Here is a 25,005-nt window from a genome sequence, read left to right on the forward strand (position 1 = left end):
CAGCCTCTGACATGACAGATTCCACACGTTTGCTATCTGACAGTTTGACCTGATTATAACAGTTTAGTGTTGGAACGGACAGCTTCGAAGCGATTCTGGACCACCATCCGCCGCCTCGGGAAGGGGAAGCAGTGCACTATCAACACCGTGTATGGTGAGGATGGTGTTCTGCTGACCTCGACTGCGGATGTTGTGGATCGGTGGAGGGAATACTTTGAAGACCTCAATCCCACCAACACGTCTTCCTATGAGGAAGCAGTGCCTGGGGAATCTGTGGTGGGCTCTCCTATTTCTGGGGCTGAGGTTGCTGAGGTAGTTAAAAAGCTCCTCGGTGGCAAGGCCCCGGGGGTGGATGAGATCCGCCCGGAGTTCCTTAAGGCTCTGGATGCTGTGGGGCTGTCTTGGTTGACAAGACTCTGCAGCATCGCGTGGACATCTGGGGCGGTACCTCTGGATTGGCAGACCGGGGTGGTGGTTCCTCTCTTTAAGAAGGGGAACCGGAGGGTGTGTTCTAACTATCGTGGGATCACACTCCTCAGCCTTCCTGGTAAGGTCTATTCGGGTGTGCTGGAGAGGAGGCTACGTCGGATAGTCGAACCTCGGATTCAGGAGGAACAGTGTGGTTTTCGTCCTGGTCGTGGAACTGTGGACCAGCTCTATACTCTCGGCAGGGTCCTTGAGGGTGCATGGGAGTTTGCCCAACCAGTCTACATGTGTTTTGTGGACTTGGAGAAGGCATTCGACCGTGTCCCTCGGGAAGTCCTATGGGGAGTGCTCAGAGAGTATGGGGTATCGGACTGTCTGATTGTGGCGGTCCGCTCCCTGTATGATCAGTGCCAGAGTTTGGTCCGCATTGCCGGCAGTAAGTCGGACACGTTTCCAGTGAGGGTTGGACTCCGCCAAGGCTGCCCTTTGTCACTGATTCTGTTCATAACTTTTATGGACAGAATTTCTAGGCGCAGTCAAGGCGTTGAGGGGATCTGGTTTGGTGGCTGCAGGATTAGGTCTCTGCTTTTTGCAGATGATGTGGTCCTGATGGCTTCATCTGGCCAGGATCTTCAGCTCTCGCTGGATCGGTTCGCAGCTGAGTGTGAAGCGACTGGGATGAGAATCAGCACCTCCAAGTCCGAATCCATGGTTCTCGCCCGGAAAAGGGTGGAGTGCCATCTCCGGGTTGCGGAGGAGACCCTGCCCCAAGTAGAGGAGTTCAAGTACTTCGGAGTCTTGTTCACGAGTGAGGGAAGAGTGGATCGTGAGATCGACAGGCGGATCGGTGCGGCGTCTTCAGTAATGCGGACGCTGTATCGATCCGTTGTGGTGAAGAAGGAGCTGAGCCGGAAGGCAAAGCTCTCAATTTACCGGTCGATCTACATTCCCATCCTCACCTATGGTCATGAGCTTTGGGTTATGACCGAAAGGACAAGATCACGGGTACACGCGGCCGAAATGAGTTTCCTCCGCCGGGTGGCGGGGCTCTCCCTTAGAGATAGGGTGAGAAGCTCTGCCATCCGGGGGGAGCTCAAAGTAAAGCCGCTGCTCCTCCACATCGAGAGGAGCCAGATGAGGTGGTTCGGGCATCTGGTCAGGATGCCACCCAAACGCCTCCCTAGGGAGGTGTTTAGGGCACGTCCGACCGGTAGGAGGCCACGGGGAAGACCCAGGACACGTTGGGAAGACTATGTCTCCCGGCTGGCCTGGGAACGCCTCGGGATCCCCCGGGAGGGGCTGGACGAAGTGGCTGGGGAGAGGGAAGTCTGGGCTTCCCTGCTTAAGCTGCTGCCCCCGCGACCCGACCTCGGATAAGCGGAAGAAGATGGATGGATGGATGGATGGTGTTGGAAAATTAGGGCCGGTGTGGTGAAGATGGTAGAGCAGCCGTGTATGAGCAACTTGAGGGTTCAAGGTTCGATTCCAGCTTCCGCCATCCTAGTCACAGCCTTTGTGTCCTTGGGCAAGAAAATTCACCCTTGCTCCTGATGGGTCTGGTTAACGCCTTGCATTGCATCCTTCACCGTCAGTGTGTGAATGTGTGTATGAATGTGATGTATGATGTAAAGTATATTTAAAGAGACCAGACAACCCTGGATGGGAATTAATAGGATCTACAACGTTAAGTGAAAATGTTACTGTGCAGTCTTGACATTTCACAAGACAGTGTAGGTTTATTGTGCAACCGATTGTTATAATAGTACAACACTAAATAAGGCCTTGTTCACACTGAAGGTCCATTTCAATTTTTTGGCCCATTTGCGACCTGTATTGGATTATTTCATGTCAATGTGAACAGTGCAATTATGAATTGTTCATATCCAACCAAGGCCTATTTCGTATGCGGATATAAATCGGAAATGTATGCAATGCAACTGTAGTGTGAACGCTCCCACACTATGGTCGCATTCATCAGACCAAAACGTCATAATTATTCGCCAAAACAGACTGCTACAAAATAAATAGTAGATCAATGCGCAGAAAACAGATGATAATAATCCTTTAGAAACTCACGTTAATGTTCAATCACTCACGTCTCAGACTGCTTGCCCACACGCTCTTCGGAGCAGACGTGAAAGTAAATGTCCCACAACCTACCAGAGCCAAAATACTTGCTCTTAATCTTCTACACGCAATAATTTGGTTTAGAAAATGCTGACTTTGATTGCACAAAATCCTTGAAAAATGCCACAAATGCACCAAGACTGAGATTGACTAGAATTGAAGCCATGTTTACATCCGTAAACACTGCAGCACGTGTGACGTAATTACATCATAGCTGCATTCAGGTCATAATGCGTTCACATTAGCCATCACATTTTTTTTTAATGTGGACTGCCATATAAAATGATAGTATTTGGCAAAAAAATTCTGAATTAGACATCCAACCCTGCAGTGTGAAAGTAGCCTAAAAACTTGCAAAATCTGATGCTGCAGATTAAGCAACCTGCTATGTTAATGTTGACATCAATCAACTTAACACTAAAAGTGGATGTTGTATTTTGTTTTCCATGTTTTTGACTGTGATTTCTCTTGATCATCTCTCTAAAACCTCCTACCAATGAAGGCGTTGATGTTAACCAGAGACATGGAGCAGGAAATCAGCTACTGCACTCAATCAAGCCCCAGTGTAAGTTATCAGCTGGCCACACAGAGCCCAGGAGGGTAGGAATGTGCTGATAAGCGGAGCTGCTGACCTGCGCCTCTGTCCCCTCTCTCTGTCACAGTGTGTGGGATGACGACAACACAACCAGTGAAAAACACCCATGATAAAAGCTTGAGTCTGCATTGCACAAAAAGAGGTTAGTTGTAAAAGGTGATTAATGACATTTTCCGAGATATTCAGCATGATAACTACACTTATATTTTAGCTGAGATTTACAAGGCCTCAAGCCTCTTTGTTACTATAATGTTTTTGTGTTCTACAGAAGTAAAAAAAACAACAGGATTACCCATACATTCATATGTGGCAGCCCAACACAATTACATTTTGAATGCCACAGAAGGATTGGCAACTCTGTTTTTTTTTTTTTTTTTTTTTTAGATTTAGCATTATCCCCCTTGCTCAGAAACACAATTACATAATAACATCGTAATTCTGCTTCTGAACACACCTCATAATGTATGCCAGGGGTGGGAAGTTATTTAGACCTCCAGGCCGTATTTTCTAGCTCTGTTATGAGGACGAGGCCTGCACCCTGCCCTGCTTGATCCAGCGTCCACACGTCCCTACTGATAGAGAATTAAGGTCCAAACGCCACAGGCCATTGTGAGTCTTACAAAACATACTGTCATATTAGTGAGTAAAAGGTCAATAATGTTTTTAAGCACAAGCACAAAATTAAACCAACATTCTTAAGTCAGTAACTTCAAGTTGTGTTGTTAAATACGGTTTAAAAAACAAGAGGTAATGATGCACATTTTCTACCCATCCACACACACACAGTACAAAAACTAGGGCTGGGCCTAGGCCTGGGCGTTATATCGATTTTATCAATATATTCAAGTTTTTGTTACAGACAATTTAAAAAATGAAAATTTGGATTTATTCCTGCTTTAGCTCCGGCATACTTTTTGCCCCTCAGGACCTTCCATACCTTGCGCCGTCTCCTTACTTCCTTAGCGGCACACATAGCAAAACATGGCTAATATTAAGAAAATAAGTGTTTTAAGTACTTTGGTTTTGCGGCAACAGGCGTGGGAAAAAAAGTGACTGCACACTGCAAAGTTTGTTCCAAAAAGGCAGCAGCACAACTAACTTGTTCCAGCATCTGAAACCGAAGCCTCCAGCCGAGTGCGGGAAATACAATTCTTTATGAGGCTAAAAAGATGCAACAACAAACTAACTACAGGCTAAAAATCACCTTACTATGGTAGAATCATTTCCACAAGGTATGTATGATGATGCCATGTATGATGAGAAAGAAGCACAATGCGTAGAGCAATCACTAAAGCAGTTGCCATGCACACCACCAAACCGAAACAAACTATAGTTCTCTCAATGTTTTACTTCATTATTTTTTAGATACAATGTATATTACATTTTTATTTACAGAAATATGTTATTCAAGACAGGAGTTTGTAGTTTCCACTTCATTGATCTCAATGTTGGAGATTGTTTATTTGTGCAATGTTACAGTTTTGTTAACAGAAGTATTCGATCCAAGCAGACGTATTGCTTCCCAAGGGAAGCTCGCAATTTAATTTTTTGAAATATTTATATTTATATAATTTATATCTGGTCTACAAAGAACAATATACAAACTAGAATGTTGCTAAGAGTAAGATGCAGTGTATGCAGTGTCATTTCAAACTACTAGTTTTTGGTTAAATTAAAAAAAAAACTTGTTTTGAATTATCTCTGCCATATGATGTCAATCATCTCATGAAACGCATCTTGCTTCATAATTTCTGGTTTCTTCCGACCATCCATCCATCCATCCATCTTCAACCGCTTATCCGGAATCGGGTCGCGGGGACAGCAGCTCCAGCAAAGACACCCAGACTTCCCTCTCCAGAGCAATATTTGCGACTTCCTCCTGGGGAATCCCGAAGCATTCCCAGGCCAGAGAGGAGATGTAATCCCCCCATCTGGTCCTTGGCCTGCCGCGGGGCCTCCTCCCAGTGGGACGTGCAACGAGGACCTCCCTAGGGAGACGCTCGTGAGGCACCCGCACGAGATGCCCGAACCACCTAAGCTGGCTCCTTTCCAAGCGAAGGAGCAGCGGCTCTACTCCGAGTCTCTCTCGGGTGACTGCACTTCTCACCCTATCTCTAAGGGAGATGCCAGCCACCCTTCTGAGGAAACTCATTTCGGCCGCTTGTATCCGCGATCTTATTCTTTCGGTCATTACCCACACTTCATGACCATAGGTGAGAGTAGGAATGTAGATAGCTCGGTAGACCGAGAGCTTTGCCTTCTGGCTCAGCTCCCGTTTCGTCACAACAGTGCGGCAGAGAGACTGCAATACTGCCCCAGCTGCTCCGATTCTCCGGCTGATTTCCTTCTCCATCTTTCCCTCACTCGTGAACAAGACCCCGAGATACTTAAACTCCTCCACCTGGGACAGACTCCTGTCCCCTACCCGGACTGTACAAACCATCGGTTTCCTGCTGAGAACCATGGCCTCAGATTTGGAGATGCTGATCCTCATTCCAGCCGCTGAACACTCGGCTGCGAACCGATCCAGTGAGAGCTGAAGGTCACGAACCGAAGGTGCCATCAGGACCACATCATCTGCAAACAGCAGTGACGCAACCTTTAGCCCCCCGAGACGTATACCCTCTCCGCCATGGCCACGACTCCGCCTAGAAATCCTGTCCATGAAAATCACAAACAGGATAGGTGACAGAGCGCAGCCCTGGCGGAGACCAACCCCCACTGGAAACGGATCCGACTTACATCCAAGCACCCGGACACAACTCTCGCTTTGGTTGTACAGAGATTGGATGGCCCTCAGCAGGGTTCCCCTCACTCCGTACTCCCTCAGCACCTCCCACAAGATCTCCCGAGGGACGCGGTCATACGCCTTCTCCAAATCCACAAAACACATGTAGACTGGATAGGCATACTCCCAGGCCCTCTCCAGGATTCCCGCAAGCGTAAAGAGTTGGTCAGTTGTTCCACGACCAGGACGGAATCCACATTGCTCCTCTTGAATCTGAGGTTCGACTATCGGCCGGACCCTCCTTTCCAGTACCTTGGCGTAAACTTTCCCAGGGAGGCTGAGTAGTGTGATACCCCTGTAATTAGCACACACCCTCTGGTCCCCCTTTTTGAAAAGGGGAACCACTCCCCCAGTCTGCCACTCCCTCGGCACTGTCCCAGACTTCCACGCAATGTTGAAAAGGCGTATCAACCAAGACAGCCCATCAACACCCAGAGCCTTCAGCATTCCTGGACGGATCTCGTCAACCCCCGGAGCTTTGCCACTGTGGAGTTGTCTAACTACCTCAGTGACTTCACTCCGAGAGATCGACGTCGATCCCCCATCATCCTCAGGCCATGCTCCTATCAGGGAGGGTGTGTCTGATGTATTTGGGTTCAGGAGTTCCTCAAAGTGCTCTTTCCAACGCCCTACGACTTCCTCACTTGAAGTCAGCAAAGTCCCATCCTTGCCGTACACAGCTTGGATGGTTCCCCGGCGCCCCATACAGGACCCCATGCAAGGTATCCAAGAAGGCTGAACACTCTGAACTCCTGTTTGGTGCGTATGCACAAACAACAGTCAGAGTTTTCCCCCCTCCAACCCTAAGGCGAAGGGAGGCGACCCTCTTGTCCACTGGGGTGAACTCCAACGTACAGGCACTCAGCCGGGGACTCGTGAGTATCCCCACACCCGCCTGTGCCCTCACACCCTGAGCAACTCCAGAAGTGAACAAGGTCCATCCCTTGTCCAGGAGTGTGGTTTCAGAGCCCTTGCTATGCGTAGAGGTAAGCCCCACCAGATCCAACCGGTAGCGCTCCACCTCTCGCACCAGCTCAGGCTCCTTCCCCACCAGCGTAGAGACGTTCCACGTCCCGAAAGTCAGCCTCTGCTGCCCCGAATTGGTCCGTCTGGAGCCTCCACTTTCACTGCCATCCACTTGGCAGCGCACCCGACCCCACTGGTTCCGACCGCGGGTGGTGGGCCCACGTGGCAGAGAAGATGGTGTGTCCACGTAGCTTCTTCGGGCTGTGCCCGGCCGGGCTCCATGGCAAGCCCGGCCACCAGGCGCTCGCTGACGAGCCCTACCTTCGGGCCTAGCTCCGGAGGAGGGCCCCGGGCTTCCTCCGGGCCGGGTAACGCATCCTCTTTTAGTCCTCTTTTACACTAAAAAAAGAGGTTTCTTCCGACCAAAAAATATAAATATATTAGGGTTGTACGGTATATCGGTATTAGTATAGTACCGCGATACTAATGAATCATATTCGGTACTGCCACCGTCCCGTCGTCGTGTCATTGCTGGTTTACGAGCAGAGGATCATCGATATTTTTTAGCATCACAAAATCTTTTTCCGTTTTTTTCAAGTTCATATTATGTTTATAAACTCAGGATATACGTCCCTGGACACATGAGGACTTTGAATATGACCAATGTATGATCCTGTAACGACTTGGTATCGGATTGATACCCAAATTTGTTGTATCATCCAAAACTAATGTAAAGTATTTATAAATGGTTGATTTATATAGGTTAGTAAGGTAAAGTTTTGTACCTGACAAGTTTCGGCTATCTTGCTTCTGCAGCCTTCCTCAGAGGAGGATTTACCTTACTAGCCTATATAAATCAACCATTTATAAATACACATTAGTAGGCTAAATGAACCTCTTTAACAAACTAATGTAAAGTATCAATCAAAAGAAGAATAAGTGATTATTACATTTTAACAGAAGTGTAGATAGAACATGTTAAAAGAGAAAGTAAGCAGATATTAACAGTAAATGAACAAGTAGATTAATAATTCATTTTCTACCACTTGTCCTTAATAAAGTTGACAAAATAATAGAATGGAAAATGACAATATGTTACTGCATACGTCAGCAGCTAAATTAGGAGCCTTTGTTTGCTTACTTACTAATAAAAGGCAAGTTGGTATGTTCACTATTTTATTTAAGGACAAACTTGCAATAAGAAACACATGTTTAATGTACCGTAAGATTTTTTGTTAAAATAAAGCCAATACTGAATTTTTTGTGGTCCCCTTTATTTAGAAAAGTATTTAAAAGTACCAAAAAGTATCGAAATACATTTTGGTAACGGTACCAAAATATTTGTATCAGGACAACACTAAAATATATATTAAATATTTTATCGAACGCATTTTATATTGATGTCGATTATGTGTCTGTCGTGATATATATTGATAAGTTAAAAGTTAAAGTGCCAATGATTGTCACACACACACTAGGTGTGGCGAAATTATTCTTTGCATTTGACCCATCACCCTTGATCACCCCCTGGGAGGGGAGGGGAGCAGTGAGCAGCAGCGTTGGCCGCACCCGGGAATCTTTTTGGTGATTTAACCCCCAATTCCAACCGTTAATGCTGAGTGCCAAGCAGGGAGGTATCAGTTTTATCAGCCCAGCCCTAGTACAAACATTGAGTTTTGCGTCATGGCCAATTATGCAAATTAGACGATGTAATTTTTGTTCATAAAAACCTAGAATTTCAAAATTGATTTAGGTCTTTTTCTTTCCAAAGTGGAGCAAACAAGTGAGGGAGATGATTCATTTCTGTTATGTTTTGTGGTCATAAACAGACTGTGTGGGCACAAATGACTGGGATAACATCATTAAATAGTCAATTTTGCATAATAGGAGACTTTCAAAGCCCAAAAAACGCTGCAGCCGATAAAAAGTAGCGGCTCACTTGCAGCCAATTACTGTAGCAGTCAATTGGACTTCAATGTCTTGTAAGACACTTAAATAGCTAACAGTGGTCAACTCCTAAATAAACATTACTTCAACTCCGGCTGACATGTTACTTAAATACTAATAAATAGTATTATTAGATACTCCATTGGGACCCAAGAAAATGTTACTACTTGTGTCCACTTACTTCACAACTGTTATATAGTCTGCTTGTCTTTGCACATTTTGTTTCTCAACAGCCCTTTTTAGGAATATTCCTCTCAGAATAAGGTTGGCAAAATAGCCACAAAATGACACAAAAAATATAGAATGATCATGTTTGACCTCAAGGGCATTCCACTTCAAGGTTTCTGTTCATAATGTTTTTTGTAACCGTTTGCAAGGGTGCTGCAGCTACGTTGTAGTATGCATGAACTGACTATTCACAATTATCAATAAACTTCTCAACTCAACTTTACTACAACGGATGTCCTGATCCGATATTGATATTGGATATCAATTCAATATAAGCAAAAAAATGAGTATTGGATTATATCGGCATGCACTTAAAATCTCCAATTTAAGAACTCCAATACAAGCAGTTCATTTCAGACTTCGCTCCAGCATGCAGAGCCCGCGTGATCACAACACTGTTGTTCTCTGTTTAAGTATTATTACTTTAATGTGCCTTTTCTTGCATTCAACTAGGCCTGGGCGATATATCGATTTTATCGATAATACAAGTTTTTTGTTGCGCACGAATTAAATAATAAAAAATCTATGTTTTTCTCCTTTTTCCTCCAGCAGAATTTTCACCACCATGAGCTTCCGTAGCCTTTGCCCGCCCTTTACTTCCTTAGGGGATTCACAAGCCTAGCAAAACATGGTTAATGCTAACAAGAGCGAGAAGTTTGTTCCAAAGAAAAGAAGTGTTTTAAATGTTTTATAGAAATAAACAAGGTTGATCGCTTTTTTAGCACTTTGCCTTTCCTTTCCTTTAAATGGACAACATTTATTAGTCATTTTAACTTTTTTAACAGCTGAATGAGCAGTACAGTTACAGTATAAATATTTTGAATGAATCAGTCATAGTTGGTGTATGCTTAAAATAACTTAAGCTGCATTTAGAAGTCAATGGAAAAATTAGAGGCACTAAATATGTGTGGGCTTTATTATCTGATTAGTCCACTAATCGTCAAGATCATTGTTTACTAATCGACTATCAAAATAATCGTTAGTTTCAGTCCTACTGCACATACAAAGCAGACAGCTTGTACGAGCGTGTGCTGCTGCAAAACTCTTAGAGTTACAACACATTTAATCATTAATATAGTGCTATATTACATGTGCAATGAAGTGTACATTGTCTTTAAGATCAGTACACACTAACAAGGAGCCCAGGATACTTGAGAAAAAGCCTGCGTATACCCACTTACTAAAACTTTAGTCATCTCATGAACATAATTTAGTCATCTCAAGGTTTTACTTATTTATTTGCATACTATGTACAATACTACATGTTTATTAACATAATTATATTATTCAAGACATACGTTTTAAGTTTGCAGCTTATTGATCTGATTGATTTGTATTACTATTTAATAACTATTGGTATCTTTGTCAATTTATTGGAGTTTATTTATTTGCATGCAATGTGTAATGCTACATATTTACAGAAATATGTTTTTCAAGGCAGAAGTTTTAAGTTTGCACTTTATTCATCTCAATGTTGGAGATTATTTATATGCATGTAATGTACAATCCAACATTTTTGTTTACAGAATTGTTATTCAAACAGAAGTATTGCATCCCAGAGGAAGCTCTTAATTTAGTTCTTTGAAAATTATTGCATAAAGAGTACAATCTATATCTGGTCTAAAAAGAACAACATCATATCAAAACTTGTTTTGAATTATATCTGTCATTTATAATCATTGGTTTCTTTAAAAAGTAGGTAAAAAATCTTAATGGAACTTTTTGGGGAATTTTTTTTTTTTTTTTAAATCACATTTTATTTTTAGGCCATATTGCCAAGGCCTACATTCAACAATGCAAAAATAAATAATAAAAGAATGGCTGCTTCGTGCAGGATAGGATCGGAGTGATATCAATATCGGACAATACTCAAAGATGTAATATCGGCATCATATCAGAAGTGCAAAAGTTGTATTGGGACACATCTCACAGCTTTAGTTTGTATTCAGTAAACCTTTCAAAAGAGCAAAACAAAAAATGCTTTGATGCGATGTAAGAGGAAGAAGAATGCAGAAACAGCATCTGAAACAGCTCCTGGCGCTCTCTAATGAGACATCGCTACATGTTAAATTCTGACTCAAGCAAACAAAATCCAGCGTTAATATTATGTCCTTCTGAAACCACAATGACTCAGAAAACTGCTGCTGTTGCTCCCATGACAGCTCAGGGTGACGATTTACGAGCTAACATGTATGACTGCCCTTGAAGCTGCAACATACTCTCGTGATGTCTTGCCAGAGGCGTCCCATGCACACACTGAATTACTTCCAATACTGTGAATTTAATTTACTGTAAACAAATATTGTCTGGAGTTTGGATGCTGTCACTTAGCTTGTGATGGCTATTTTTGGCCGTTTTGGTTTACTCCATTACCAAAACGTGTTAGCAGAGACAGTTGTCTGAATGTCAGCGCCACAACTGATTTAATGGTGGACGGATGATTTGCATTTTGCCTTGTCCACTGAATAAAATAGATCTTTCATTTCACTATTTAAAACAAATACGCACAGCAGTGAATGATCACTGAAAAATAAAAACCATGCAAAACAAACCATATACTGTAGATTATAATTATATTTGATTCAACTAAATTGTATTAGGATAGCAACCTTTGTACACCAGTCACTTTAAGGCCATGTCCACACGAACACGGATACTTAGCACCATCATTCAGAAATGTACACTTTTCAAAGGCTAAGGCACCAAGATGACACAGCTTGAAAAAAATTAAGAAAAAAACCTTCAGATCACTTCAGTTATGTCAGCAGCAAAATGATTATATATTTAGTTTCTACAGTGTCTGAGCTCAGCAGAAAACTCAACATAATCCATTATTTGGGAGAATAGGGGAGGACCTAACAGTATTAGAAAAGAGAATCATAGTCTGCGTTGCCAGACGCACAATTAGTTCTTGTATTTGTATGTTAATTTCACCCATTGTACAATCAATTATAACAAAAATCCCATAATCTACAATAATTTGACCACTTTAATACATGCCATCAGCACACACTAACAGGATACATCCTGCACTGCGCCTGATGTTGTGCATTGTCTCACATGCTTCTTTACAGCCAGTGCTGTTTTGGCCTGAGCTTATGGTCAGTTCAATAATTAATCGAACAATAAATTTATGTTTTGTTGTTTTGTTAATGGTCTCAAATTAAAGGGTCTGAACAAAGGAGGACTTTGAGGGCAAACATTATTTAAAAGAGTAATAGTAGTTTTTGATTTTGTTCAGTTATTGTGTATTATTTACTTTAGTTTTGCTAAAAACAATTGTATGAAGGGATGGGACGATATAATATATCATGGTATTAAGATTCCTTTTGTGAATTCATTATGGGTCTACAGAAAATGTGACAAAGTCTGCTGGGTCAAAAGTATACATACAGCAATGTTAATATTTGGTTCCATGTTTCACTGCAATAAGGCGCTTTTGGTAGCCTTCCACAAGCTTCTGGCAAGTTTCTGGTTGAGTTTTGTTTACCACTCTTCTTGAAAAAATTGGTGAGGTTCAGCTAAATTTGTTGGTTTTCTGACATGGACTTGTTTCTTCAGCATTGTCCACATGTTCTCAATGGGGTTTAAGTCAGGACTTTGGAAAGGCCATTCTAAAACCTTAATTGTAACCCGATTTAGCCATTCCTTTACTACTTTTGACGTGTGTTTGGGGTCATTGTCCTGTTGGAACACCCACTGTGCCCAAAGACCCAACCTCCGGGCTGATGATTTTAGGTTGTCCTGAAGAATGTGGAGATAATCCTCCTTTGTTATTGTCCTATTTACTCTCTGTAAAGCACCAGTTCCATTGGCAGCAAAACAGGCCCAGAGCATAATACTACCACCACTATGCTTGACGGTAGGAATGGTGTTCCTGGGATTAAAGTCCTCACTTTTTCTCGTCCAAACATATTGCTGGGTATTGTGGCCAAACAGCTCCATTTTTGTTAATCTGACCACAGAACTGAACTTTCCTCCAGAAGGTCTTATCTTTGTCCATGTGATGTCAGATGAAACAAAAATGGAGCTGTTTGGCCACAACACCCAGCAATATGTTTGGAGGAGAAAAGGCGAGGCCTTTAATCCCAGGAACACCAGACCTACCGTCAAGCATGGTGGTGGTAGTATTATGCTCTGGGCCTGTTTTGCTGCCAATGGAACTGGTGCTTTGGGACAATGAAAAAGGAGGATTACCTCCAAATTCTTCAGGACAACCTAAAATCATCAGCCCGGAGGTTGGGTTTTGGGCACAGTTGGGTGTTCCAACAGGACAATGACCCCAAACACATGTCAAAAGTGGTAAAGGAATGGCTAAATCAGGCTAGAATTAAGGTTTTAGAATGGCCTTCCAAAGTCCTGACTTAAACGTGTGGACAATGCTGAAGAAACAAGTCCATGTCAGAAAACCAACAAATTTAGCTGAACTGCACCAATTTTGTCAAGAGGAATGGTTAAAAATTCCACCAGAAGCTTGCCAGAAGCTTGTGGATGGCTACCAAAAGCGCCTTATTGCAGTGAAACATGCCAAGGGACATGTAACCAAAAATTAACATTGCTGTATGTATACTTTTGACCCAGCAGACTTGGTCACATTTTCAGTAGACCTATAATAATTTCATAAAAGAACCAAACTTCATGAATGTTTTTTGGGACCAACAAGTATGTGCTCCAATCACTCTATCACAAAAGAATAAGAGTTGTAGAAATTATTGAAAACTCAAGAGAGCCATGACATTATGTTCTTTACAAGTGTATGTAAACTTTTGAACGCGAATGTATGTCCAAAATAAATAAAAAAAGACTTGCCATAGTGATTAAAATGAAGTGGCAGGACTGTTAAGGATAAACACATTTACAATAATTGAACACAAACATAATGCTCAAATGTTGTAATGTTTTACTATACTAACATGTATTTTAAGTACAAAGAATTGTGCTGGAACAGCCACTGTCATAAGCTAATATCTAAAACTAATTACATGTGAGAGTTTTTAAAGTGCCAATGTAAACTTCCAGTGTAACAAGTGTAGAACAATAATGTACAGTTTAGTGTCTTTTAACTTTTACTTTTTAAGAGGCAGTGTCTGCTGCAGTGGACTTTTTTCTTTATATCATTTAGGAAAATGCTGATTGTCAGAAAAGTTAGCTGACTAGTCAACTCTAAATAATGTATAAATACCTCAATTGATGTTTAGCCTCCTTGGCTTCAAATATATTTTCCGGGTGATTATCAAGTAACATCTCACTCTCACCGGACGCATTCCCTCTGCGGCAGTGCGCGATGACGAGCTATGTTGGCTTGGAAACGCTCGAGACGACGATGACACGCTTAGCAGTACGCAAACTCAATTACATCTGCCAAAGAGATGACGTTTTCGCCAGAGTTTGTCTGTTAGCAAAATAACTCAAAAAGTTATGGACAGATTTTGATAAAATGTAAAAAAAATTAAAAAAAATTTAAAAAATTGGAGAAGCAGCTAGGGCGCTAATCACCAATTACCTTAAATTCTAAAAGAGTTAGAAGACAGATTAATGTGTTTCCCCATGATATCCCAATCTAAACTTGTATTAACTCAACTAAGCAATTCAATTGTGCAAAGTGAACCTACAGGTTAGCAAAGAGTGATAAATATAAAGTTCCATACATGGACGTGCCAGGCAGTTAACCTGCGTGATGTCTCACAACCCAGAAGAAGTGCACCATTTTGCCTTAATCATTAAAAAAAAGACACTCCAAAACCTTTACAAATTAAAAACGGCAGAAGATAAACATATTTAAACACTCAAATAACAATACAATTACTCAATAAATACGGTAAGTGCTTTGAGCACACTAAACCAGGGGTCCCCAACCATTTTTGCACCACAGACCGGTTTAATGTAGGCACTATTTCCAGAGACCGGCTTTCCACATGTGCCAGATGAATACAGCAAAAATAAGTGCATGAAAAATACAACTCACTATAACGCTGAATTAGTGGGAGCCCTAAGCTTGTTTCTTTGCAATGAGGTCCTCAGCAGGTTACCGTCAACCTGCTGGGGACTGTATATGGAAATCAGCCATTGGCTACAATCTGTCACATTTATATTTTATATGTTCATTAATGTGCTTTGTATCATGTCACAAAGTTATAACAAATGGCAACTTCCTATGAGGAGTTTTATTGTACATCTATAAACAAGCTTATTGGTGTGTCTAGTAGGACATCCAAAAGTTAAGTCAGAGGAAAATGCAGTCGTTTATAAATTATTTTAATGTTTCTCTGCGGCCCGGTAGCAAATGTGTCACGGACCGGTACCGGACCGGTGGTTGGGGACCACTGCACTAAACAATACTGTGAAAATAATGATAACCATGATCATTTTGGTCACAACACATACTTGCCAACCCTCCTGATTTTCCCGGGGGACTCCCGAATTTCAGTGCTCCTCCCGAAAATCTCCCAGGGCAACCATTCTCGCGAATTTCTCCCGATTTCCACCCGGACAACAATATTGGGGGCGTGCCTTAAAGGCACTGCCTTTAGCGTCCTCTCTCACCTGAAAAGGAGACTATTATATATGTCTCCGTTATCCATAGGTTTATTTATAACCCATAAAGTAGGCAGGCACAGAGCTATTTCTCAGCGTGTGTTTATTCCAGCCGGCACGTTAATACACTGGCACACAACTAGGGCTGCAACAACTATTCGATTAAATAGATTATAAAAATAGTTGGCAATTAATTTAGTCATCAATTCATTGGATCTATGCTATGCGCATGCGCAGAGGCTACTTATTTTATTTTATTTTTTTATAAACCTTTATTTATAAACTGCAACATTTACAAACAGCTGAGAAACAATCAAAATAAGTATGGTGCCAGTATGCTGGGTTTTTTTTCAATAAAATACTGGAAAGGATAGAAATGTAGTTTGTCTCTTTTATCCGATTATTAATCGATTAATCGAAGTAATAATCGACAGATTAATTGATTATCAAATTAGTTGTTAATTGCAGCCCTACACACAACATCCGGATTCCCATTATGCATTGCTTCAAAACTACGGCAAGTAGTAATGTCCAAAAACACAACAGAGATGAAGCAGAAGAACGAAGAAGAGACACGGCGACGACGAGTAAGAAGAAGAAGTACGCTTGCACGTTCCAAAATGATTGGAAAAAATAATTTCAGTTCATCCAGGACAGCTCGAAGGGTAAGAGTTATGCTGCCTGCAAATTTTGTAGATCAGACTTCTCCATTGAACATGGTGACCGACCGGATATACTCATTCATGAACGGATGATTTATATATATATATATATATATATATATATATATATATATATATATATATATATATATATATATATATATATATATATATACACTACCGTTCAAAAGTTTGGGGTCACCCAAACAATTTTGTGGAATAGCCTTCATTTTTAAGAACAAGAATAGACTGTCGAGTTTCAGATAAAAGTTCTCTTTTTCTGGCCATTTTGAGCGTTTAATTGACCCCACAAATGTGATGCTCCAGAAACTCAATCTGCTCAAAGGAAGGTCAGTTTTGTAGCTTCTGTAACGAGCTAAACTGTTTTCAGATGTGTGAACATGATTGCACAAGGGTTTTCTAATCATCAATTAGCCTTCTGAGCCAATGAGCAAACACATTGTACCATTAGAACACTGGAGTGATAGTTGCTGGAAATGGGCCTCTATACACCTATGTAGATATTGCACCAAAAACTAGACATTTGCAGCTAGAATAGTCATTTACCACATTAGCAATGTATAGAGTGTATTTCTTTAAAGTTAAGACTAGTTTAAAGTTATCTTCATTGAAAAGTACAGTGCTTTTCCTTCAAAAATAAGGACATTTCAATGTGACCCCAAACTTTTGAACGGTAGTGTATGTATATGCAGTGTTGGGACTTACGCGTTACCGTAACGCCGTTAGTTTCGGCGGTAACTAGTAATCTAACGCGTTATTTTTTATATTCAGTAACTCAGTTACCGTTTCTACATGATGCGTTACTGCGTTATTTTACGTTATTTTTTATGTAGTATCGGCTAGAAATAGAAGATCTGAGTGTGTTTTATTGAAGCGCTGCGGTGTCGTCCTTCTGTGTCACAAGGAAAAGAAGACGCGTGCTTTCTGTGGGTGGGGGCTGGGGGCTCCCACACCGTAGTTGAGGGGCGCAGGGGAGACGTTCCTCCAGGGCCTATGTACTTCGGGGCTAACAACCTTCACTTTACCCGGAAGTGGGTCTTTACAGCTGAGGGTGAATGACGAGGCCGGCGGTTTGTTGCAACTTTGTTGGACGCAGCCATCCACCAAGCTAGAGCACCTGCACGCACTCACTGTCGCCGTTCCCTCACCTCTCTCTCCCACTCACCTCACATGCTGTCACATCTTAAATGGACACACACACACATACGCTACTCTCATACAGTAACAACTAACAAGACATCATGGCGAAGCCAGAAGTCGAGTTTCTTAACATGGAGACATTCTCAATACTTTTCTTTTCTCGAGCACAAAGAAAATAACATTTAAGTTAAATGTAAGTTGTGTCTTGGATCAAAGATCCTATCTACTTAAAGTTAAAGTGCCATTATGTTGCAGCTATTTAAAATAGTTTTGTCAATTTGTTCTGGCCTGAAATAAATTGGCCCTTTGAAACATGTCTTTGTCGTTGTGTGTTGTATGTAGACCACATTGCTTTCTGAGTTCCATCCATCCATCCATTTTCTACCGCTTATTCCCTTCGGAATTGCAGGGGGCGCTGGAGCCTATCTCAGCTACAATCGGGCGGAAGGCAGGGTACACCCTGGACAAGTCGCCACCTCATCGCAGGGCCAACACAGATAGACAGACAACATTCACATTCCCACACTAGGGCCAATTTGGTGTTGCCAATCAACCTTTCTGAGTTCAGTGATGTAAATGCATGTCAAGTTGATCAACAGATTGTATTATTCTCCAGTGCAATAACAGTACTGAAATGAAGGCTAAAAGAGCATTAATGGGAGCCTTAAAAAAAATAAAAAAAATAAGTAACTAAAAAGTTACTTTTCACAGTAACGCAGTAACTGAGTTACTTTTGAAAATAAAATAACTAGTAACTGTAACTAGTTACTGGTTTTCAGTAACTAACCCAACACTGTATATATATAAGAAATACTTGAAAATATATTATCTCCCCCCCCCCCCCCTGAATTCGGAGGTCTCAAGGTTGGCAAGTATGTCACAATAACTGATATGAAATGTTCCTATCTTTACATCCCTAGTCCTGAGCAACATCAAACCGGGTATGTACAAATATTTTCCTCAAAATAAGATCATGTTAAGCAGCTCGTATTATAGATTGTTATTTCCCATCTGTCAACACTAATCACCGGGCCACACTTTGAAAACCCCTACGTGTTGAGATAAGGGGCTGGATTGTTTCGGCTCGTCCATTCCATTTGTACAGGGTTTGAATAAAAGCAGCTGCATCTGGAGATAAAAGAACAACGAGACATAACAATGAGGGGGAAAAGCAGGATCATAACTATAGCCAACAGCAGTTAAGAGCCAATTCGTGAACGGCCACAACAATCCCCTCGCCATGTTCAACAGGTGACTGGCAACTGCTGCCCTTTTAATAATGAGTCTATCCGTTAAGAATATAACATGACTCAGTGAGCTAAGCCTTACCGAACACTGACGGAGCCCCGCCGGGGACATGTGACGTGCCACAGCGTCCACCCAGCATGACAGTCCCGCCTGCACCGTACAAGTAACGGGACAGACAGGCGAGCGTGTCATCAGCTAACGTTAGCAAACTGCTAACAAGCTTTCCCTAAAGACCCTCGCCAGCTTTACTGCACGGACACCAAAACAACGCCGGACCTTCGACCTTCGCTCAACTTAAAACGCCATATTTGCGCCCCGTGACCGCATGTTATCACCTCCTTTTCGCATCACTTCATAAAATGTTTTGCCCCCTACTCCCGTACTTGGTCAAAATTGCCCCCCCTTACTGGCCGACATTTTGTTGTAGCAGCTATGCTAGCTGCTCCTCGCTAACGTTACCTGAGCGCACCGTTAGATGACAGCCTGACCGAAGGACATTTTCTGGCACCATGTAGCCGAATATGTATCATATAAACACACAAAACAACTGTCATAGTCGCCCGCGCGTTTAGTGAAACATTTAGGGCGACTAGCTAACCCCTTAGCATACCGCGTAGATGAGGTCGCCAAGTTACCTCCACTTGAACCGTTTTCGCTCGGGGTAAAATGCATCATGCGTGCCCTCCGGCGGCCGGGGCCAAAGGGACATACTCACGGATACATCCACACATCTATTCACCTTGGCAAAAACAACGATCCGTGCGGCGTGGTTGTACAAAACAATAGGTCCTCCTTGTGTGGGTCCAGAGCAGCAGCAGCCGCCGCACTGCAATAGCAGGCAGTGGAGGATGCCTTGCTTTCCACCCCCTCTGCGCGCACACTTCGGCTGCCTTGCCAGCCGCCGTGACAGTGACAGGTTCGCCTGGAATAAACCATTTGGGCGAGTCCGCAGGGGGGTGATGGTAGCGGGGATGCAGCAGGGAGAGGCTGTCTGTCCACAGCAGCTGCAGCTAGAGCAGCATCACCCAGCCTGCGCGCCATTCCACTTCAAACTGATACAACTGACAATACTCACCCTTTGATAGCGTCTGCCATTATATATATATATATATATATATATATATATATATATATATATATATATATATATATATATATATATATATATATATATATATATATATATATATATATATATATATATATATATATATATATATATATATATATATACATATATATATATATATATATATATATATATATATACATATATATATATATATATATATATATATATATACATATATATATATATATATATATATATATATATATATATATACATACATATATATATATATATATATATATATATATATATATATATATATATATATATATATACACATACATATATATATATATATACACATACATATATATATATATATATATATATATATATATATATATATGTATATATATATGTATATATATATATATATATATATATATATATATATATATATATATATATATATATATATATATATATATATATATATATATATATATAGGGATGATGTTTGATAAGAAATTATCGAGTACGAGCCTATTATCGAATCCTCTTATCGATTCTCTTATCGAGTCCAGATAGGTTGTTGTATATGGAAAAAAACACACAATATTTGGTTTAACAAAAGCTCACTTTTATTATATAAGAAAAAAAAAATCTAATAAATAAATAAATATTGACTGTTACCCCCCTAAAAAAATAAAATAAAATAAATAAATATTGACTGTTGTAAAGTAAAGTATATTAAGTGGGATTTATCAGAAAAACAAATATATACAGTAACACAAAAACAACCTGTCTCTGTGATCACTATAGGTGTATAAATAATAATATAGTGTTAAATAAAATTAGTCCCTTGGGCACACAACTGAAAATAATACAGCTCTCCAAAAAGTGCACTTCTGCTGCTATTTGACATAACTGTTTGTTATGATGCTTTGACATTTTTGCACTTTATTTCTTTATTGAAAGAAAATTCTATGAAGAGAAAAGTTGTTTGCAAATGTGGTTACAATTCTAAAAAATGAAAAGTTAAAGCTAAAAAAAGAAATACACTTTATTGAGTTAACATTATTTCTTTATAGGGGGAAAGGTGTGATGTTATGAGCTAGGGAATATAATAACTACACTACCCAGCATGCAACGGGAGTGACGAGCACGCGAGGTAGCCCCGAAATGTGTTGTTGCATGTCGCCACCCGGCAGCTAAGAATGAGGTTATGAGCACGCTGTGAAAGTAAACGTCAAGAACTCAGCCAACACGCCTCGTCTGCATGATTTATAATTAGACAGACAACACATATACAGTGTGATTTTGTTTTGTTTACAAGGAAAGAAAAACAAAAGTTAAAAAAGGGAGATATGTTGTATATATGTATGTGCTGCGGTTGCTTTAAGAACGTTGCGACAGCTGCCGTAAAGGAGGTGCGTTGCTAGCCTGGTTGCTATGTTTCTGGTTGGTCGTAAAAGTGTTCGTCATGTGTTTGTACCCTGCTCAAATCTCTCAGTAAAGTTATTCACTGGATTATACCTTTTGTTTTGAACTTTATTACACCTTGGAGCGCTTTTTCCGGTCCATTGTTTTTCCTGCTTTCCTTATCTGCGCCTAATGACTGAGCTACGTGACGTCATTTCTTGTGATGTCCCATGGGGCATTTCTGGTCGGGACGGGATTTGTTCCCATGGATACGAATAAAGAACCAACTCTTTTTCTTTACTATAGTGGTCTCGATAACGGGTACCGGTTCTCAAAAAGGGATTTGAGTCAGAGGACTCGGTTCTTTTCTTATCGAACAACCGGGAAAATCGGTTTCGAGTATCATCCATATATATATATATATATATATATATATATATATATATATATATATATATATATATATATATATATATATATATATATATATATATATATATATATATATTAGGGCTGCAACTAACGATTAATTTGATAATTGATTAATCTGTTGATTATTACTTCGATTAATCGATTAATAATCGGATAAAAGAGACAAACTACATTTCTATCCTTTCCAGTGTTTTATTGGAAAAAAAACAGCACGTATTTCCTTGAATTGCCGCCGGGTATATAGTATGCGCATGCCACGATTTACCGCAGGGTCAAACTCGTTTCGCAAAATAATTAGCGCATGCCTAGAATTACCGCCGGGTAAGTCACGTACCTACTACGTTTTTAGCGTTACCCGGCAGTTTGCGGTATTGCAAATGTTCGTTCAGCGTATTTTTTGCACTGGTATACAGTACAAAACGATTGACATGTCACGAGTTTAGGGGGCAACGACTAAGACTTTCAGTGACATATTTCATAAATGCTGTGACGTATCGTTATTGTGTGTATACTGGCATTTACACACCGGCACATTAGCACAGACGACATGCTGCCAAAACCAATCGCATGTAAACTTATCTTTAGAAATGCTAATGTATGCACGCTACTTACAAAACAATAAAATTGTTTTAGGGTTAGTGTGTCTGCCTCACAATACGAAGGTCCTGAGTAGTCGTGAGTTCAATCCCGGCCTCGGGAGTTTGCATGTTCTCCCCGTGACTGCGTGGGTTCCCTCCGGGTACTCCGGCTTCCTCCCACCTCCAAAGACATGCACCTGGGGATAGGTTGATTGGCAACACTAAATTGGCCCTAGTGTGTGAATGTGAGTGTGAATGTTGTCTGTCTATCTGTGTTGGCCCTGCGATGACGTGGCGACTTGTCCAGGGTGTACCCCGCCTTCCGCCCGATTGTAGCTGAGATAGGCTCCAGCGCCCCCCGCGATCCCGAAGGGAAGAAGCGGTAGAAAATGGATGGATGGATGTTGGTGACATAGTTTAACATAAATATATGCATAGATCTACATAACATATGTTCCGAGTCCTGTGTGCAACATTCAGCATAATATATATCACAGTTGATTACACCGGTATACATTGTACCGCTGTGTTATAACGCAGGCACTTGGGAGCCATTCAACAATTACGTATGCAAAGGGGGGTGGGGTTGGGGGTCAAAATCTTGGGGGGGAAACGCGCACAATTAAGTACCATCATTTGTATAGTAAATTTTGCGTACAGGGATTGGGGTCAAAATCCTGGAGAAAAATGCGTACGTAATTGTTGAATGACCCCTTGTAAAAATAAAGAGTGTCACGTTATAATTGCCTTTTCAGACCCAAACAAAAAGAACTCCCGGGATGATTCATTGTGCTTTAAATTTTATTGCGGCATTAAGCGATGTCATGATTATCCTTACGTCACACTCAAATTTATAAGCGCATGCCTATGGTAAGCGCCGGAGTGAGAAGAGGTTTTAAATTAATTACCGCCGATGCGCTAATTCAAGGAAATGCGGTACTGGCGCCATGTTCTTTCAACTTGCCAAATAAAACAAGGAAAATGTTGCAAAAATGTACACTTTTGACACCCCTGCTATAGATAATAAAAAATCAAATCTGATAAATCTATGGATAAAAAGCAGAGCCTGACGACGCATGCGCGTTCATCACAACTCTCTCGCGCTATCTGTCTTTCCCCCTCCCTCACCAATGCTGCTGCGCACACCTCCACAATTTGTTTTGTTTTTAACCTTCTTAACCCTGAATGTACATTGAAAATACACGCAACCCTAACTCAAAATGCCGGACATTTGAAGCATTTAAGAAACACCGCCCGGACAGCCCCGCAAAAGTGGACATGTCCGGTGAAAAGAGGACGTATGGTCAGTCTATCCTAGCCCGGTAGCAGCGATCGGTTTCACCGGACATGTCCTCTTTTGCTAGCATGCTAGCAGCTAACGGGCTACGATAGACTGACCATACGTCATCCTTTCACCGGACATGTCCTCTTTTGCGGAGCTGTCAGGGCGGAGTTTCATAAATGCCTCAAATGCCCGGCATTTTGAGTATTGTTTACACAACGTGCAGTACGCTACTTAATATGTCCGTGTGGAAACTCGTTCGGTACACCTCCGCACCGAACCGAAACCCCCGTACCGAAACGGTTCGATACAAATACATATACCATTACACCCCTATTATTTTGATTATTGTTTCTCAGATGTTTGTAAATGTTGCAGTTTATAAATAAAGGTTAAAAAAAAAAAAAAAAAAAAAAAAACCTAGCCTCAGCGCATGCGCATGGACACAACGAATCGATGAGTAAATTAATCGCCAACTATTTTTATAATCGATTTTAATCAATTTAATCGATTAGTTGTTGCAGCCCTAATATATATATGGTAACACTTTAGTATGGGGAACATACTCACCATCAATTGGTTGCTTATTACCATGCAAATTAGTAATATATTGGCTCTTAATTAGTCATTATTAAGTACTTATTAATGCCTTATTCTGCATGGTCCTAACCCTAACCCTAACCCCAACCTCAATCATAACACTCTAACCCTAACCCTAACCAAATAACTCTAAATTAAGTGTTTGTTACTTACAATATGTTCCCCTAGTGTCCAAATAACTCTTAATTAAGTCTTTGTTACTTAGAATATGTTCCCCATACTAAAGTGTTACCATATACACACACACACACACACACACACACACACACACACACACACACACACACACACACACACACACACACACACACACACACACACACACACACACACACACACACACACACACACACACACACACACCCACACACACACATATCTATCCATCCATCCATCCATTGTCTACCGCTTGTCCCTTTGGGGTCGCGGATGGTGTATATATACACTACCGTTCAAAAGTTTGGGGTCACCCAAACAATTTTGTGGAATAGCCTTCATTTCTAAGAACAAGAATAGACTGTCGAGTTTCAGATGAAAGTTCTCTTTTTCTGGCCATTTTGAGCGTTTAATTGACCCCACAAATGTGATGCTCCAGAAACTCAATCTGCTCAAAGGAAGGTCAGTTTTGTAGCTTCTGTAACGAGCTAAACTGTTTTCAGATGTGTGAACATGATTGCACAAGGGTTTTCTAATCATCAATTAGCCTTTGAGCCAATGAGCAAACACATTGTACCATTAGAACACTGGAGTGATAGTTGCTGGAAATGGGCCTCTATACACCTATGTAGATATTGCACCAAAAACCAGACATTTGCAGCTAGAATAGTCATTTACCACATTAGCAATGTATAGAGTGTATTTCTTTAAAGTTAAGACTAGTTTAAAGTTATCTTCATTGAAAAGTACAGTGCTTTTCCTTCAAAAATAAGGGCATTTC

The 25,005-nt window shown here is 41.1% G+C and overlaps 1 protein-coding gene across 10 annotated transcripts in view; it reads right to left on the bottom strand.

Moving 5' to 3' along the window:
* Positions 1-25,005, bottom strand: part of tjp1b (tight junction protein 1b) — a 243,042-nt gene that overhangs the window by 45,321 nt on the left and 172,716 nt on the right. Inside the window, exon 1 of one of the 10 annotated variants that reach the window (XM_062035406.1) lies at positions 19,422-19,605. The exons of 8 other annotated variants lie outside the window; for them this stretch is intronic. Coding sequence is in view for 1 of the 2 variants with exons in the window: in XM_062035405.1 (XP_061891389.1) it covers positions 18,764-18,874 (111 nt within the window). In the remaining variant the exon portion in view is untranslated. Of the gene's footprint in view, positions 1-18,763; positions 18,906-19,421; positions 19,606-25,005 lie in introns of those variants that run through there. One more of the 10 variants, XM_062035405.1, reaches the window with a different exon arrangement.

The sequence above is a fragment of the Entelurus aequoreus genome, linkage group LG24 (assembly GCF_033978785.1).
Source record: "Entelurus aequoreus isolate RoL-2023_Sb linkage group LG24, RoL_Eaeq_v1.1, whole genome shotgun sequence".
Classification (NCBI taxonomy): domain Eukaryota; kingdom Metazoa; phylum Chordata; class Actinopteri; order Syngnathiformes; family Syngnathidae; genus Entelurus; species Entelurus aequoreus.